The sequence below is a fragment of the Vipera berus genome (genome assembly GCF_964194415.1).
Source record: "Vipera berus genome assembly, chromosome: 2".
Taxonomy (NCBI): domain Eukaryota; kingdom Metazoa; phylum Chordata; class Lepidosauria; order Squamata; family Viperidae; genus Vipera; species Vipera berus.
In genome coordinates this window covers 121,611,669-121,631,327 of record NC_138203.1, presented here as the reverse complement: position 1 = coordinate 121,631,327, position 19,659 = coordinate 121,611,669, and the positions used below count along the sequence as shown (strand labels likewise).

The following is a 19,659-nucleotide window of genomic DNA, read 5'->3' as shown; positions in this document are numbered from 1 at the left end:
TTATTAACTGAACAACTGCAGTGATCCGCTTAACAACTTTGGCAAGAAAGGTCATAAAATGGGGCAAAATTCACTTACCAATTGTCTTGCTTAGCAACAGAAATTTTGGCCTCAATTGGGGTCATAAATCAAGGACTACCTGTAAAGTATTGTTCAGTATTACAAGAACAAGCCCTAGCAGCCTCATGCCCCGTATGTTCCCATTTCTTCCTAGCAGTACGACTGAAAAGAAGAATCTTTGGGAAGAATTGGCTCTTCCCAAAGGTGTTTTCAAGAGGCAACTGGACTTGTGTTTTTCCTTGAAGAAGCTTTTTGGAAGAAAAACGTCTTCAAGGAAAAACAAAATGCAGTTGCCTTTTGAAAAAGCACCTTTGGGACAACCATGACCTGGATGACTGAGAATCTCCATAGACATTTCTATGGCTCGTGCTGCTGTATGAACCTTACTAAAAGTGGTTTATCTTTCCAAACATTAGCTAAATCAGAATTTACACATCAGAGTTCAATTTGCGACAGTGGATTTATATAAAACTGTAAATGCAGTTTATTTATTACCTCACAACTATGCCTTAATGGCTGGAATAGATTTAGCCACAGGGAGAGTAACCAGGATTTAGTTGTAGCTCTGTGTGTGATATGCAATATATTAATTTCCCATTTGTTAATAATTGCATCATAATATTGACTTTTCCACCCAACTTCTGCGGATAAGGAAAAAAGCTTAGGATAAGAAGACTTTTGTATGAAAGGCTTTGTAAGCTGGGTCCTACTACTGTAAAGAAATTCCTAGCCTAATTCACAGACACTCTGCCCTTTTATTAATATGCCTTTTGCATCTTCTTCTAGTTTGTCAATCTTAGGGTACTAGTTCCTAAAAAAAATTGCCGTTTTCCGTGGCCTTCACTAAGATTGTTAATGTTCCTCATCCATACTTGCTACCAAAGGGGGGGAAATGGTTAGTAGTCAGGTTGGAGACCCCTGCACTAGTGAGAAGTAATCTCAAAGTTCGATAAAAGGGAAATTAGAAACTAATTTGTTTCTAAGTTTCCACAATGTTTTAGTGTTTTTCTCCCCTTTTTGTATTTGAAACAAGTAGTAGAGATTTTGGCACTAAGCTCAGAGATTTAAATTCTTATTTGCATTGTTAAAACAATATAATATACTTACACATACACCTTAATGTTTTCTATGATTATTCTGTAATCAAATATACAGTGAGGATTAACTGTACAATCTTGGTAAATTTTTCTCCACTTGTAGATATATTTTTGTACCATTAGGCTTTCTTTTTCCCTTAAAATTATTAATATGGGTAATTCTTGCTTACTGACTAAAATTGGGACTGCAACTCCATCACTAAATGAAATGATCATTAAATGAAACGTGACCACAAAGGACTTCAGCTACAGTCATTAAGTGAATCATCCACAGTTGTTAAGTGAAATATCATATAACCATGACTTTATTGCTAATTTCTCCATTGACACTATTTTTTCTGAAGCAGCTGAGAAGTATACAAATGGCGATCACATCTATGGGACAGTGCAATGGCTGTAAATGCCTGCTGTCTGCAAAGTGCCTGAATGCCGATCCCATGACCACAAGAACACTGCAACAAGCTATATGTGTGAGGACCAGTTGTAACTTTTTCAGTGCTATCATAACTTTGAGCAGTTACTAAACAGGGTTTGCCTATAAAATAATTATTTTACAAAACAAAGACAAGATCAGCCTGGGTCTATCTATTGAGTATCTGCTAACTTCAGCAGTTAAGCACGTAAATCTCTCAAACATTTGAATTAATATTTGGCTCTATTTCGGTCTTTTTTTAATTAGCTGCAACTTTTCTGCACCTCCAAATCCCCACGGTTATTTATTCTTCAAAATCAGATTCCTAAATACCAGGATCCTAAAACTGTATACCGTCCAGCTTCTCTTTCTTTTTCAATTTCACTATATATATCTTCCCCAAATATTTGGTAATCATCTAGCTTTGCAACTATTTTCCATTTAAATTTGCTACTGAAATGGGAGACAAGGGTATGCCTAGTTTCTCCCACCTGTTTTTCTAAACAGAGATTCTATTGTTCTCCACCTGTCCGCAACACACCTGGAATCCTTATAATAAGCAAGGAAGGAAGACACAGAAATGGTTTAAATGTCAGTGGAGAATACTTGAAAGATTCAGTTAGCCAACGTTTAGATAAATATGGACTCTCCATCTTTCACTCTATCCATATCAAGCCATAACATCTCTCCCCACTTAATAACTTACCTGTAACTATAATTACAAAACAGCTACAATCTAAGCTTCTTGTAAAAATATTTAAACTATTAATGTTTTATTTTTAGTAATTGGTTAAAGCTAAATTGGAAGCTAAAAGAGTCAGCACTGTAATGGAATCAACATTTGAAATTTTTCTCGTTGCTTTAAACATTTGGTCAGAAGGCGCATCCTTGTACTCTGATCAGAAAAAGTATTCCAAATTGCTTAAAATCAATTTTTCATGATTTTCACAAAATCTTATTTTTTTGGAAATTTACTATTTCTATCCAACTTAAATATGAGCAGTTCCAACAAATTCCAAGTAAAGTCTTCGGTTCCTTTGCTTGCCAAAAGGTTTTTGCCCACCAATGAGTTCCATGGCCCAATCTATTCTGACCATTAATTTTGACTGTTGGACGTTTTCTTCCCCACAGAATGGCTGAGAGTTAGGGGTATGCTTATTGAATAATGGTTGACAATTACTTCTGCAAATTTATGTACCTACACCATAACAAGGATATTGCACCGATTATTACATTTGTGTCAGGCGCAGAAGACTAAGATCAGTTGCAATCAAACTGATATATGCACAAAAATCTATGCACAAAAATCTATCCTGCCTATGCACAAAAATCTACTTAGCTATCTTGGCATTAGATAAGGGTCAATAGGATTCAAGAGGAGTTGGACTTACACTCCACTTGTGGCTATGTAAAGACTTTAGGCTGATTCTTCTTTTGACTCTGCCCCCAGGTTCTGCCACTGCTTCTCCTACAATGGCTTTAAATTGGCTTCCTTGGTGAAGGTTAAATTGTATACAGGTAGTCCTCACGACCACAACTAAGCCCCAAATTTATGTTACTAACTTGCTAAGTTGAGTTTTGCCCCATTTTATGACCATTCTTGCCACAGTTGTTAAATGAACGACTGCAGTTGTTAAGTTAGTAACACAGTTAAGTGAATCTGGCTTCCCCAATGAATTTGCACCTGACAATGGGGATGACGTAATGGTCGTAATTGTAAAAAACGGTCATAAATCACTTTTTTCAATGCCATTTTTCAATGGTCACTAAATGAATGGTTGTAAGTCAAGGACTACCTGTATGATATTTTTTCTTAGAAGCTTTTAATATTTTTTCTTGACTAGAGATTGAAATATGAAATTTTAAAGATTTGTTTATGGATAAAATATGGGAAAAGTGGAGGTTTTGTTGCACTTTTAAAGAAAGTGATATGCTGTGGTATTAAAATTGAGAGGAGATAAAGAGAAGATGGTAAGAAATTAATTTCTGTGATCTGATTTGAAGGAATTAAAGATTAAAATTGTCAATAAATTGCTGTTTCTGGTAATTCCTAATGGATTTTTTCTTGAATAAGTTTGAATGATGAGGTCTTCAAGATTTATTTATCTATATGACACGGGTGTCAAACTCGCCACGTCACATGACGTGTTGCGACGTATTGTGACTCTTTTTGCATTTCTGGCAATGGGGTGGGCGCGGCTTCAGTATGATTAAACCAGCCTGCGGGCCGGCAGTTTGACACCCCTGCTATATGAGAAGACAGGGGAAGATATTTTTTTGTTTTTTAGAGAAAGTGATAAGGTTATATGTAAAGTAAGGAAATATGAAATTGATATACTCATTTAACATTTACACACACACACATACACACATACACAATTTCTGGTGGCTCTTAATGGATTTTTGCCAATTAAAGATTAAGTGATTAGGTTTTATTATTTGCTAACAGATGAAATATAATATATTGGACAAGTTTTTTTATTGAAATGTTACCGAACATATTAAGTTACTGAAACTGTATTTCTCTTGATGAAGGAAGAAATCATTTCTATTTTTTCTGAGTTTTGATATATTTTTTTTCATATTTTTCTCCTTTCCTTCTTTTTTTCTCCCTGTACTTTTTATCTTTATGTTTTATATTTTTCTTTGTTTGTATTGGTTTTTTATCTTTGTATTTTTAAACTTCAATAAAAATTATTATAAAATTTTTAAAAAACTTAGAAGTATAGGTAGTCCTGAACTCACAATCACAATAGAGCCTACCCATTATGGTTACAAGTCATGACGGTGGTTCGGTAAGGCAATCACATGATTGTATTGAGTAACAACCCCAATACTGCTCACCCTGATATGGTCTTTAAGTGGAGCATGGGGTGCCTCAGGTGAGGAGAGGCAATGGGAGGCTAGTGCAAGCCCAGGCTCTACACACATTTCGGGACTCCTGAGGCCTCCCCCACCCCGAGGCACCCCATGCTCCAATTCCTCCCAGGTTCCCACAGGCCTTAGAGTCTTAGACCAACTTTCCATCCCACCAGGCCCCAAACCCTTCTCATCCCCCATAATTCATGTTGAATTACCTTTCAAAGATTTTGGGAGCTCATGTTAGGGAAAGAGAACTGTCTTCATTCTTCCTGGACTATGTAATTTGATCCCGGAAGTGGCTGTCATTTGGAGGGGTTCCAATGAATTGTAGCCGCTCCAAAAATGGCAGCCACTTCCAGGATTGTGCCATGAAGTCCAAGAACAGAGCAGATTGCCCTCCTTCCCTAACACAAGCTCTGAAGCTCTTTGAAAGATAGGTTTGTGGTTGGAGGTAGGAAGGATGGTGTGGGATATGGTGGAAAGGGAAGTAAGCCCAAGGCCTGCAGGCACCCGGCGTGATAGGCAGGCGGGAGATGGTCTCTGTTGCAGCATCTCTGCGGTTGGTCATAAGGCTGAATTATCACAGGGGTGCTGCGGCAGCCATAGCTTCACAACCAGGTCATAAGTAGCTTTTGGGGGAGGGGGCCTGTCATAACTTTGAATCATTGCTAAGCAACCAGTTAAGTTGAAGACTACCTGTAAAAGAAAGCAATATAAAGTTGGTTAATTTGATCAAGGTTAAAAAAGATATATTGTTTATTTCTGTCAATCCTTTATGGACTTTCGGCAGTCACCATGACTGAAAATATATATTATGGATTTGTTTATAGAGAAGAGATGGGATGTGGGATGAAGAGAAAAATGTTTGAAACCTTAGAAGAGTGAAGAGTTATTAGATCGAATTTGTTTATAATTATGTTGAATGTAAAAAGTCACTTTTCTCTTTTTCTTTGCACATTTTACTCCTATTTGCTTTTCTTTTAAGTTTAGGTTGTAGTGGATTTTATTATCACAATCAACATTCTTACCGGTAATTATCTATCTTAGAAAGAAGTGAAGGACCAGGTCAGAGACAGATCATCATGGAGAAAATTTATATGGTCACTAAGAGTCAACAACTTGTAATCATCATCAATAAACTTCAAATCAGAACGATTAATTCCACTATCGCAATCCCATCTCTTAGTTCAATTAAGTGAAAGAAGACATTTCTTGCAAAAATGTACACAAACCTTTAAAAACAATTTTGTTTCAGTAGTCAACTGTCACTGATAGAAATACCCTGAATATTTTCATAAAAGAAATATACTACTTATGGATTAACGCTTAGATATCTGGGCATGTAATAACATATAAGAATGATCATGACACCAGTGAAATTTTTAGATTTGAGCACTTGTAGTTATATTTATATACAAACATACACACAGAGCCATAAGTCTCAGCAGCTGATGGCACCTAACTGATCTAGAACAGGGCTTTTCAACCAGTGGTACAGGTACCACCTGTGGTACATTGGCACTTGGCAGGTGGTACACAACCATCCTAGAAACGTGGTAGCGGGGGAGGGGAATGAGCTGAACCAGTGGCAGAACTGCACAAGCCTGAGCGAGAGATGGCTAAGGCTGTCAGGGCTCAGCGGAAGCGCCAGGATCAGTGCTGCTTTCCAGCTGATCGACACTTGTTCGGAACTGTCAGGGCTCAGTGGAAGCTCGGCGCTGACCCTCGTGCTTCTGCTGAGCCCTGAAGTAGCACCAATCAGCTGGAAAGTAGCACTGATCCTGGCGCTTCTGCTGAGCCCAGAAGAAATGCCGATCAGCTGGAATGTTGCAGCATCTCCAGGGTCTTGTGATTTACATTCAGACGCTTGGCAACTGATTCACATTTATGACGGTCACAGTGTCCCAGGGTCATGTGAAGTGACCAAAATCTGCTACAACCACCCAGCAGACGGGGGGAATAAAAACCAAACACCCCCCACCCCATCCCCGCTGCCAATCCTCAACAGAAATGCTCACAACAATGAAAACCTCGGACAGGAGGAAGAGCGCCGCCGGGCAGGCAGGTGTCTTGCTCGGCTATGGCTTGGGGGGCACTTTTTTTGAGTGCCATTGTAACTTCAAACAGTCAAATAGTCAAGGACTACCTGTATTTTATCACTTTTTTCCTTTTTTTTTGGTCATCAAGTTTTTGACAACTTGCTAGGCGACTGGTGGTATTCGGATGTTGCCATATCCTAAAAGTGGTACAATTGGTGAAAAGGTTATATTATGCCAAAAAAACAGGATGCATACACCCACCTAAGTCATCAGGAGATAAAATGAATTTGAAGGCAATGTTTTTCCACATAAATCCATAAAATCACTGGACATACACCCCTTGCCAATACACCATATAAGAAAAGTGGGGGACCTTGGTCCTGGTCAGACCATTCATTCGTTGACATAATGCTAGAGAAAAATCATATTTTCCTTGTGTCGATCAAAACAATGACTTGGCCTAACTGAAATTTCTGACTCCTGACAACATAAAAAAAAATCTAGGCAGGTTTTGTTGTTATTTTTTGGTAAACTATAACACAGGGTTAAATTTCTTCATACTCCATTTCACCCCTACACAGTCTTGTACAGAAATCTATACACCTTCACGTTGCTTTGCTTCACTGGCAGCTTGGTTGCAGCAGCTTCTACCCTGCTGCTATTATTTTAAAATCCAGTCAATTCTTGACTAGAAGTCAAGCAAACCAAGTTCATTTTATACATGTAGATAAATTTGCCAACTGATTTGGCCCAAATGGCTTCCCAGTTCCGAATGTGAAATGCAAATCAACGTTAACTAGTTCTTAATTACAATTTTAACTGCTTGTTTCTAGCAAGTGATGTGCAGAAGAATCAAATATGTGATTTAGTACACAAAAATGGGGCAAGAGGGCATTTGTGGCTTTCTCCAAAAACAAAGATGGTTGCAATGTTTAATTTGGCACCCTATCACACAGTGTGTCAGATTTAGTACATCAATCAATTTGAAATCACTGGACAACAGGAAAAGAGAAATCTTAATAAGCACTCTATAATTTGTATGTGCTGAAATTCAAGACAACCATGGCCTGGCCCATTCAAGCAAGAAACATCACACATAATCCTCCTTCATCAAAGGAACCAATTTGCTGAAAAGCAGTAATTAAAGTAGGTGCTGTTCACAAGGCCATGCTGGTTTCAATTACGGATGACAATAGCTTCTCTGTACTGAAAAAAAAAGTTGCTTCTTCCAATAAAAGGAAGTTCAATATAACTGCATAATTTTAATTATCCAGCAACTTGGATTTGGATTCTGTTCAAAAACTGCCTCTGTTCATGTGTGCACACTAAAAGATCAAGGAACTAGAACTTAAACATATAGCCTCATGCATAATGGTATTAAGGCAATAAACATATTAAATCCCTTACAAGCTATAATTGCTGTAATTGCAGCTTTTTTAAAAATCCAGGTTACAGTTGCCAGGGGCATATTCCCCTTAAAAGTAGAACAAGGACAAGCAGTGTATATGGCCAAGACATTTAAAAGTTACTTTAAATTTAAAATAATAGACAGTTAATATTCCCACTTTCCTTTTATAAGAAAAATGATTACTTGAGTGGTAAGATAAGTTTCTGTGTCTTAAACTTACAACTTCAGTTCCGCTGCAATCATTAAACAAAGCACCTAGTTGTTAAGCGAGACATTTCAAGACTGCAACTCGTGATTTTAAAGCCAGCTTATCCATTGACTACAGAAGTTCTCCGTGAAGCACCAAATTACAATTGCATGACCACAGGATGCTGCAACAGTCGTAAATGTTCACCAAGTGTTGATTACATGACCACAAAGTCAGTTATAACTGCGAGTACCATTCATAAAGTTACATTTTCGATGTCGTTAACTTCATATGATTGCTAAACAGGGCACTCCTTAAGTAATGACTACCTGTATAGGAAGTGTATAGATCCGTGGTGGCGAACCTATGGCACACGTGCCACAGTGGCATGCAGAGCCCTCTCTGTGGGCACACGTGCTGTCACCCCAGTCCTAGGCCTTCAGCTGGGTTTTATAAAACCTTTTCGCTTTAGGCCTCTGCCGCCATGTGCAAAAAAAAAAGGTTTAATCAATTTCAACTTCTCGCGGGGGAAAAAAAATCTCGCAAAGTTAGAATTGATTGAACTTTTTAGTCCCACCCAGTCTGCCATTACCACCACAGCCACGCCCACCCAATTGGCCACACCCACCAAATGGGCCATACCTACCCAGCACCCGATGATACATAAGTGGGTTTTGGGTTGCAGTTTGGGCACTCAGTCTCTAAAAGGTTCGCCATCACTGGTATAGATCAGAGCTTTACAACCAGTGGTACAGATACCACCTGTGGTACATTGGCACCTGGCAGGTGGTATGTGACCATCCTAGAAAAATGGTAGCGGGGGAGGGGAATGAGCTGAACCGGTAGCAGCACCGCACAAGCCTGAGCGAGAGATGGCTGGAGCTGCAGGGCTGTCAGGGCTCAGTGAAAGCACCAGGATCAGCGCTTCTTCGGGGCTATCAGGACTCAGTGGAAGCACCAGGATCAGTGCCAGGCTCCAGCTGGAGCTCGGCGCTGATCCTGGTGCTTGTGAACCCAGAAGAAGCACCGATGAGCTGGAATGTTGCAGCATCTCCAGGGTCTTGTGATTTACATTCAGATGCTTGGCAACTGATTCATATTTACGACGGCCACAGTGTCTCAGGGTCATGTGAAGTGACCAAAACCTGCTGCAACCACCCAGCAGACGGGGAATAAAAACCAAACACACCCCCACCCCACCCCCGCTGCCAATCCTCAACAGAAATGCTCACAACAATGAAAACCTCAGACAGGAGGAAGAGCGCCACCGGGCAGGCAGGCATCTTGCTTGGCTGTGGCTTGGGGGGCACTTTTTTCAGTGCCATTGTAACTTCAAATAGTCACTAAGCGAACTGTTGTAAGTCGAGGACTACCTGTACGTCATCACTTTTTTCCTTTTTTTTTTTTTGGTCATCAAGCTTTTGACACCTTGCTAGGCACCTGGTGGCAGTGGCGTAGCGTGGGTTGTCAGCACCCGGGGCAAGGCAAGTAATTTGCGCCCCCTAACCCGTGGAGTGCAGGAAGATAGTGGAAGGAAAAGACTCACTGCGTGGAAGCTCCCTCCCCCAGATAGTCCCCTCCCCCAGATAGTCCCTCGCTCTCTCTCCGCACCGCACCGTACGCCTGAGAGCTGCGAGTGCGAGCGCGCCCCCCCAGATGTTGCGCCCGGTGCGGCCGGCCCCCCCTGCACCCCCCACGCTACGCCACTGCCTGGTGGTACTCGGATGCTGCCATATCCTAAAAGTGGTACAATGGGTGAAAAGGTTGAAAAGCCCTGAAAAAGGGGACATATGGCCCAAATCCAAAGTTCTGATGGCCGCCCCCTGCAAGTCACATGACTGCACTTCAGGCATTCAGCAACACAGCCAGATTTACAGTTTGCAATGTCCACAGTCACATGATCATACCATATTTTTCCATGTATAAGATCCTATTTTTTTCCTGCAAATACCTGTTCAAAAATCAGGCATGTCTTATACAAGTGCAGCGTCTTATACACGGAAAAATACTGGTAACCTCCGCAGCCCAGGGCATGCCTGTGTGGGTTGCCATGCCACCTGGTGCAGGTGTCAAGCCCCTGTGGGTTTGCCACTAATAGGAGGGGGGAGGGGCAAGATCGTCAGCGGGCCTAACTTCCGGATTTGCAGGCTCAGCTGTTTGGCGCTGCATCGAACAGCTGATTGGTGTGGAGAAACTCGCATGCCAGAGCGCCTTATACAAGGGTGCGTCTTATAGTTGGAAAAATAAGGTATTTTACAATGGTTTTGCCAAAAAACGGCATTTACTTCTGGTTTGCAACAAAAGTGCAATAGCAAACAGTGGGGTTTTTTAAACAATCATAGGGTGTTTTATAACTGCTGTACTCGTAGCAAAAAACATTGTAAAATTGGGTCAGTCACATATGACTGACCCATTTTACAATCATTGCAACTTACCACTATAATGGGCAAGTTCCATTATGATTGTAACTCAAGGATGAGCTTTATTACATGCATATGGTTAACAATCATTAGAAAATACCACAGTATTAAAAAATTCATTTTTCAACTAATATGTGCATTTATGACCAAATTTCATATGCATGACAACAAAGTATGCTCAAGTGAGAGTAATGCTGACGTTATCTGTACAAGAGGATTTATGTAGATCAGACAGCACCTATGAATGTCTTTTAGTCACATGTTCACTTAATGACCTGTTCACTGGAACAGAATTTGGTCACCAAGCAAGAAGTGGATATAGTTTGAGTGAACAATGCTAGGTGAAATTTAAGAGCTTCAGAAAAACAAGTTAAGCATGTGATTGAAGAATCATTTTATCATGACGCATGACTGCTAACCAAAGGTTCATATAGGGCACATTTCTTGCCAATATGATACCCTGATGTTATCTAACACCAAAGCAAATGTTTAAATATGTAAAATACCTTACGGATCAAAAATGTATCCAGTCTGTTGATATGATAGAACATCCTGATCATTGACAGGATAACCTGAATGCAAAAAAAAAAGAGCTGTGTTCCTAGCTCAACACAGATGTATCAGCAGCAAGTACCTATCAGATTAAAAGGGGAGATACAATTTTTTCCCTTGGCTCTTGCCAGACACTACTGCAGACATTTCTTGGCTTCAGAGCAGAGAGGCAAAGATACCTAGCATTTGGGAGGGATATTTGCTCCAATTTACTGTCCTAAAAATACCAGTACAGATCCTTTCACGAACACTTGGGCACACAGGAAGGTGGAAAGGCCCTCTGAAATTTTTCAAACCAATCTTATAACTTGACAGGCCATGTTTACTTTTTGCTTAGCTACAGAGTTGCTATTTTGACAAAACAGAGAAGTTCACTACAAGTAGTCCTCAACTTACAAGTGTAATTGAGCTCAGAATTACAATCATAAGTCATGCCAGTTGTTAAGCAAGATTGACTAGATTTTATATTTTTTGCTGCAATCACAAGCTAAAACAGTGTTCATTAAGCAAACTCATTGTTTGCAACGGGGGGGGGGGGTTGGGTCTAAGGGGAGCAGGCAAAGGGCGAGGTATTTGTGAGGGGCGGCCAGGGTGAGAAAAAAGGAGGAGAATTTGCTCCTGGAAGATTATTTTGGGGTTGTGTGGGGTTGTGTGGAGCTGAGGCAATGAAAGGTCGGGGGAGCCACCACGAGGGAGGATGCGGTTGGCCTTTGGAGGAGCATCCCGATCCATGAACGGGGGTAGTGGTGCCGTGTCCAGGTAAACCCCCGAGAGGTAGGCAAAGCTGGAAGTGGTGGAGCAGCTCGGAGGAACAGGGAGTGCCAGTGCTGGTGGTTAAGAGAAACTTCAATGGCCTTTAGGATCCAGGAAATGGTGGAGGAAGGATGGGGGCATTGGGATGTGCCCCATGGGAAAGAGGAATGAGGTCCTGCCAGGCAGGTTCTTCTGCCCTGAGACGGTTGGGAATGCCAATCAAGGAGAATATTTCTGGTTCAGAGTTAAAAGGAAGGGTCCTGGGGGGGTGGTCTCTGAGGATGGTGGTTTTCTTGCAGACGTTTCAGGACCCAAAGTGGGATAATAAGTGAACCAATGATGTTACCTAGTTTGGGACATGAGACGTCTACAAGAAAGCCACAAAGCTCAGAGAGGACAAAGGAACACACAACCGCCCTCCTCCTCCTCCTTTTCTTCTCCTCCACTCCACAAACCCCATTCTCTTCTGGCACTGATGATGTTACCTAGATTGGGTCATGAGACGTCTGCAAAAAATGCTGAATGGAAATGGCACCCCTGCCCTGCCCCCTTCCTCACCTCACCTCGCACGACAAGCCTCCTGCCCACCGTCTCACCTGCCAGAGACCCCCTGGATCTCCCCCAACCATACCCGGCCCCCACAGGCGTCCCTCCCCATGAGCAACATTGAGGTGGCCATAACCACCCTGGCCACGCCCAACCAGTCTGCCATGATCACTGCACCCACCCAGTGGGCCATGCCAACCCAGCACCCAACAAAAAATAAGTGGGGATTGGGTTCCAGTTTGGGCACTTGGTCTCTAAAAGGTTCACCATCCCTGTGTTAGGGGAATTACACCTGGCAAACCAGAAGAGTCTTTTCTGCAGTGGTGCACACCTTATGGAACATTCTCCTTAGTCCTGAAGTGAGGTCAATTCCATCCCTACTTATTTCCTGGAGGTCCCTCAAGAGCTCACTTTGTCAACAAGCTTGGGGTCTCAGGACCAGTGAATTCTTGAGGGGGCTCCTTTGCTAATCTAATCGTTTGTGCGCCATATGCTTTTTAATTTTTAAAATACATTTGTACATGTTTAATTGTTTTAAATCTGTTTTATTGTACATGTTTTATTGTTTTAAATTGTTGTATGCTGCCCGGAACCACTTTTCGTGTGTTGGGTCACTATATAATTTTGATATATAAATAAATAAACAAGCAAATAAATGAATGAATGAATGAATGAATGAATGAATGAGCTGGATGAATTTCCTTGGAACTAATTCACCATAATATTTTAAAATATAGGGATTCTAGTGCGCCACATGGAATGCACTTTCCTATCACTGATAACTAGAATAGTAGAAAAGTAATCTCCATTTATCTATTGATTTGTTGCATTTACATCCTATAAGTACGCACACTTATACATTCTATCCCTCCTGTTTTTTTCCCGTAGTCATCTTGAAAAGTAGAGTAGGCTGAGTGACTGTAATACTGAAGTCACCTAGTGAGCTTCCCAGTCAAAAAGAAATTTCAACATGGGACTTTCCAGGACTTATTTAACCATCTAATCTTCTTGGTTCTGTGCTACTGATGGGTAGGGCTAAAATAGATCATAAAAATACGTACCTTCCTTTTTTTCCATCGGGGTAGAAAATTATATTTGGAGATAGCATGTGCCGGAAAGAATTCACGGCTTAATAACTTGCTGTAATTACTGCTGGAAGGCCAAATTGCAAATTGTAACAGGGAGAAGGAGACTAAGATTCCATCAACCACTTGCTCCTGGAAAATGGGTCACCATGGAGGGAAATCTAGAGAAAGGCATGAGTCAAACAATTACACTATCAACAATCCTATTTGATGGTTGCTTTAGAGCAGGGATTGACAAGCTATGTCTTGGGGACCAAATCCGGCCCACTGCCTGTTTTTGTAAGACCTGCAAATTAAGAATGGATATTGGGTGCAGACTGCTAGTCCCAAGCCTCAATCAAGTTCCCAGGGCGAAGCATGGGGCATCCTGAGCACCGTGGATAATCTATCAACAGCCTCCTTGCTGCTGTCTTTGGCCTACAGACCTCTCAGACACAGAGGTAAGTAATTTGGCCTTTTACAGAAACGAAATTGCGACCAAGGACCACAATTAGGAGACTCAATGGTTACAAAAAGGGGGGCTAGAGGGGTTCAAGTTGCCTCTCTCCCCTTCTGTTGTCTTCATAACATCCTACCTATGTTTCCATTTTGACGATCTGAATTCAATCTACTTGTCTGTCAGCTGAAGACCAGTTGCATCAGTTTAAAAGCACTACTACATAATACGGAGAGAGAGAGAGAGAGAGAAAAGCTGCTGCCAGGAAAACCCTATATCATGGGTTTGGGAAAGAGCACCTTTATGCATAAAACCTGAGTTCACTCAATTTCAAATGATGCTGAAGAAAAAAGAGCAATGATTACCTAAGATGACTATTGTTGTTGAGTCATATTCTAATTTAATATGTTTTGGTTTAAAATGAGGTTGACTTCCAGTCATTTACCACAGATAGAACAAATTACTGAAAAATGAAACTATTAGGTAAATATGAAAATTTAATTATTCTATCATATTGCCTTTCTCCATTCATAGATCCAAGATTTGCCTGTACTGACATTCCTCAACATATTACCATAATTAAGCCTGAAATTAGTCATAGGTTAAGCGAGGAGCTCACATGATCACCTTGCTCAACAATCGCAAACTCAATTCTCCCTACTGCAGTCATCAAGTGACCATTTGAACTGTTAAGCAGAGGGTGAGGGAGGCCCCGGGAGGCAGTTATAGGCCCATACTGCAGCAAAAAAACACACCCTTGTCCATGGCCTCTGCCAGGCCTCCCAAGGCCTCCTCCACTCTGAGGCACCCCTTGCACAGCTTCCCTTTCTGCCTGGGCCTTCTTCCCACTCTGCTGGGTCCCATAGCCCTTGGGCTTGCTTCCTGCCCCCCCAGATCCCTTAGCCTTGAGCCCTGTCTAACCCTGCCTTGTCACATTTTACTCCAGTTACATCTTCTGAAGATCACCTTTCCAAAAGAACACCCAACCAATGCAACACAGAGACTTCCTACAGAAGTCACCCTGTGCCATCCTGGAAGTGGGCATCGTTGTCCCTGGAATCTCTGATGGGTGCAATATGGAGAAAAGGAGAGAATGATGCTGACTTCCAGAATGGCACAAGGTGGCTCTGTAGGAAAGCTACACATCACATCGGCTGGGAACTCTTTTGGAAAGGCAATTTCCAAAGATTGCCTGTTGTGATTCAGGGTCAGCCTGTGGGTTCGGCAGTTGGGTCGGACGACTCAGAGGAGGAGGGGGGGTGTTGAAGAGCTTGCTGAGGGGGTTGGAGAGATTGCTGATGAGAGCCCTCAGCCAGGCCCCTCCCACCTGGTCACGACGGAGACCCAGCTGTGTGAGCCTGACAGCGTGGATGAAGATGACCCACAGCTGGCCCTGTTCAAGGACGCCCGACGCAGGAGGCAGTCAATCAGAAGTAAACAGAGGAAGGCAATGGGGCACCTCGGAAGGAGGCAGAGAGAAGCCACGCCCTGAACTGTATCAAAGAGGAATGCGTGGGAGGGCTGGTTTGCTGAAGGCAACCGCTTGAATAGTTCCTGTTTCATAGCTCCTGTTTCATGGTTGGTGTCTTGTTTTGCTCTGTTTTATGTTAATAAATTTGGCAGGCTTAATTCCAGCCTCTTGCCGTTTGTAAAGGGGTTGTCCCTGCCTTTTCTGCAGGGCCGGTAGCAGGCTGGTACAGAACATTGCCTTTCTGAAAGAGCACCCAGCCAATGTGCCACACAGCCTTCCTAGAGCCACTTTATGCTATCCCGGAGGTGGGTACCATTCTCATGATCTCCCAGAAATGCATAATTTGAAAAATCGAGCCCTTCTGAGAAATCCCAAGAATGGCAGCTGCTTCCAGAATTGGCATCTGGGATGGTGTGAAGCGGTTGTGCCAGAAGGCCGCAGGTTGCATCAACTGGGTGATCAGAAACATGATCTTCAGAAGAGGCAAATGGAGCAAGGCGTGACAGGGCAGGGAGGAGACCCAAGGCCTCTGGGACCTAGAAGGGTGGGAAGATATATAAGTGGGTGCGACAGTTATTGCATGCCTGTGGTTGGTTTAACGGGGGGGGGGGGGCGGCAGATTGCCAAATGCCCGAATTTTCATCAGGTGATCATGGGGAAGCTGCAGTGGCTATAACTTCGAATTCAGGTCATATGTCCCTTCAGAACCGCTGTAATTTTAAATGTTTGCTGAACAAATGGTCATAAATTTAGGACTACCTATAGGAGTATTCTGTGTCTTGAATTTACACTTTAATTCAATCTGAAATAATAATAATAATAATAATAATAATAATAATAATAATAATAATAATAATAATAATAATAATAATAATAATAATAATAATGATAAAAATAAAAATTGGAAGGGACCTTGGAGGCCATCTAGTCCAACCCCCTGCTCAGGCAAGAAACCCATTTCAGACAAATGGCTGTCCAGTCTCTTCTTAAAAACTTCCAGTGTTGGAGCATCCACAGCTTCTGGAGGCAGGTTGTTCCACTGATTAATTGTTCTAACTGTGAGATAATTTCTCCTTAGTTCTAGGTTGTTTCTCTCTTTGGTTAGTTTCCATCCGTTGTTTCTTGTTCTGCCTTCAGGTGCTTTGGAGAATAGCTTGACCCCCTCTTCTTTGTGGCAGCCCGGAGATATTGGAAGACTGCTATCATGTCCCCCCTCATCCTTCTCTTCATTAAACTAGACATACCCAATTTCAGCAACCGTTCTTTATATGTTTCCTCCAGTCCCCTGATCCTCTTTGTTGCTCTTCTATGCACTCTTTCTAGAGTCTCAACATTTTTTTTTACATTGTGGTGACCATTTCTATCCTGAATACATAAAGAGGCGAAAATATAGATTATTATTTAGATACATTATGTCTAGTGGCTAATTTAATAAAACTTTGACTCCCCAAGGCTACTCTGGGAGGATATCTACATATGCTATCTCTGTAATTTCTTCTTCTGTTCCATCCTTCCAAAATCAGTTTAACTGCATTTCACCTGGTCAGTTGCAGGTATTTTTTCCTTTTTCTTCTTTTTTGAATATAAATGTTATGTTTCTATTTCATGTATATATTTGTGGAGATTTGTATCTAGATTGCGAACATACATTCTGAGGGTGTAGATCTTTCAAATGAAATATAAAGGGCAGCTCCACAGAAACATAGTCAAGTCGAGCCAATCTGACCTTGATTAACCCCAAGTATTTTGGCACTAAAGATTGGAGGAAACAGAAGATGATATGGACATCTGGATATAGAATCAAAATCTTAAAAAAGTACCAAAACCACTTTGTAAGTAAAGGAATCAACCCAAAAAAGCATAAGCAAATAAAACATAATGTTATCTAAATTTCCTGTCTCGAGATTCTTTACAGCCAGATTCACACTCCTGTAATACATTGCATGTACCACAACTGTTAAGCTAATGTCTAGAATCCAAAGTACTAAGGCATCCCAAAAATACAACACATAATTTCCCCCACCTCCATATTACAGACTAGTTTTTTAAACTACTCTGCTTAAAAAAGTACAGACTACTGTTCATGTAACACAAATTTAAAGCTCCTGTTTGCACACGTAACTAATTATGAAATTAATACCTTCTGGATAACTATTCTTGTGCATAAAACTATCTCAGAGATAAGAAATTCCACAAATAGGCTTGTGCCCAACTCACAAATATAGATACACAAATGATTATTGGGGGGAAAAAGCCCCCACAAAATGGGAGTTTCGGGCTCCACAAAATGACTTTTGCTTAAAAAGGACACGATCATAACAAAATTCAGTCTATAATGCTCAATGTCATTGCAATTCATTATCACCAAAGTATGTAGAACTTATTTTTTTTGTGGATAGCCTGCAGATTTATAGGAAACCTGCTGGGTTCCCGCAAATTGTAAAGGGCCAAACTTCACAGCAACTAGCAGCTTAGCACCTGTGCATATATTTAGAATAAACAAATAAAAACATCTGCACTGGCTGACTGTTACACCAGTAGTAGATAAAACATAGCTTGAATTTTTTTCACCTTTGAAGTTAAAAGCACATTTCCATCATCATTAAGCATATTTTAAATTTTTGTTCCATACATATACCTCCTTTCAAGCATCGTCATTTCCAGAAAATTGTATTCTAATTATTCAATACTGTTACATTTAAATATAAGAGCAAAAATCTTAAGACATTTTTTTACACAGGAATATTTTACAACCGCAGATTCCCAATTGAAATCCAATGAAAATACTGTTAGAAAAAAGTGCTCTTAGTAGGATTGATATTTTTGCAGTTTAGAAAACAGGCTGATAGCCACCAACAGAAGATGCTGAGTTTTGATGCTTGTTACAGAATATATATCATTAATTGTGTTGATAATTTGTTTTGAAAAATTACTGCAGCTTGTAAGCCTGCAAGAATATACTGGAGATGCAGCTTTCCATTTAAATTGGGTTTAACTCCCCTCTAGCTAAAGAACATGATCAAATGATCAAATCAGGAATACTGGCCTAATCATGTCATTTAAATTTTCTATGTCATCACCAATACTTTTCAATATTTAATGCAACATGAGCATTTTGTTTATAAACAATATGGGTAATATCAGTAATAATGAATAATATATTATATTGCTTTTAAAGCAAATGTATTTGCATATTTTCAGCTATTATTAACAACCAAGATTTACAAATACAGTTCTAGTTCTTAATACTGCAAAATGAATGCTTAATATAGTATCCACAGATATTATTATTAATGCTCAGAAACCCACCAAGATGACAGAGTGTACTTTTTGACTCGTGATTTATAAGCTGAATTCATGATTGCTGAATGCCTGGAGTGATTAGTGCAACAGAGGCCCTGCTAGTTCTTTGAAACTGCTGAATGGTTTGATAGCATTACTGTATAGGCAGAGAGAACGAGCAAGTGGGAGCCCAATTAGCAGCTCAAGTGCAATTCACACTCACTCAAACACACACACACACACACATATACACACACTATTGAATTCATAGTGCTACAAAACAAAGGAGAAAAATACACTCTACTTTTTATGTCCTTTCTCTTAAAATTCAAGATTGAAAGAATAAAGAAAGCAGCAAGTTTCATTGCACTGCTGTGAGAGCTGGAGAATTTCAAAATTAGAACAAGCACATACTTTAGTAATTAGGACATCTCCAACCTCAGTTATTGCCCATGTGTAATCACATTTTGTTTTAACAAAATAAAGATGTAAACACAGCATTGACTAAATATCTTCAAACTTCACTGGAATGGATAAGTAATCATAATAGGAAGAAACACTGCAAAATGTATCAAATGCTATTTTTGCTTTTTAAACATAAAGTACTCCACTTGTCATACTGCCCCCATCATTAGTCAAAACAGAAGAAAGGAAGGACACTGGAATTAAAATTGGAGGGAGAAACATTTAATTCAGTTCTGAAAGTGAACAGTTAAGAGGATCTGACCTGGTTTTGAACAAATATTCAAAGAAGGAGCAAAGAAGAAAGACTACTTTTGTGCTTTAAAAGTAGTAGATATTTAGCTTGTAGTTCAAGTTGGCAAAAGTCTGTCTTTCTACACAAACATATCTACAGAAGTTTCCTAAAGTATGAGTTTGTTTGTGTATGTCTGCATATTCCAAGCAAAGCTTCTCTTCTTCCTGACTTCATGAACGGTTCTTTAATCTTTCACTACAAATATATCCAGCTGATGAAGAACAATTAATGGTAACTGTCTTAAAAACAGAACAAATAAACCTCCATTTAGAGTTTGCTATATTAACATTCA

General features: G+C 40.5%; 1 protein-coding gene across 11 annotated transcripts in view; it reads right to left on the bottom strand.

Moving 5' to 3' along the window:
- The window catches only part of MECP2 (methyl-CpG binding protein 2), a 70,467-nt gene that overhangs the window by 22,669 nt on the left and 28,139 nt on the right, over nt 1-19,659 (bottom strand). Inside the window, exons 1-3 of one of the 11 annotated variants that reach the window (XM_081319885.1) lie at nt 16,573-17,490; nt 10,992-11,057; nt 6,578-6,667 (exon numbers count right to left, since the gene is read on the bottom strand). The exons of 5 other annotated variants lie outside the window; for them this stretch is intronic. Coding sequence is in view for 1 of the 6 variants with exons in the window: in XM_081319877.1 (XP_081176003.1) it covers nt 6,578-6,667; nt 13,398-13,444 (137 nt within the window). In the remaining 5 variants the exon portion in view is untranslated. Of the gene's footprint in view, nt 1-6,577; nt 6,668-10,991; nt 11,058-13,397; nt 13,455-16,572; nt 17,491-19,659 lie in introns of those variants that run through there. 5 more of the 11 variants (XR_014025405.1, XM_081319886.1, XM_081319877.1 and 2 more) reach the window with 5 other exon arrangements.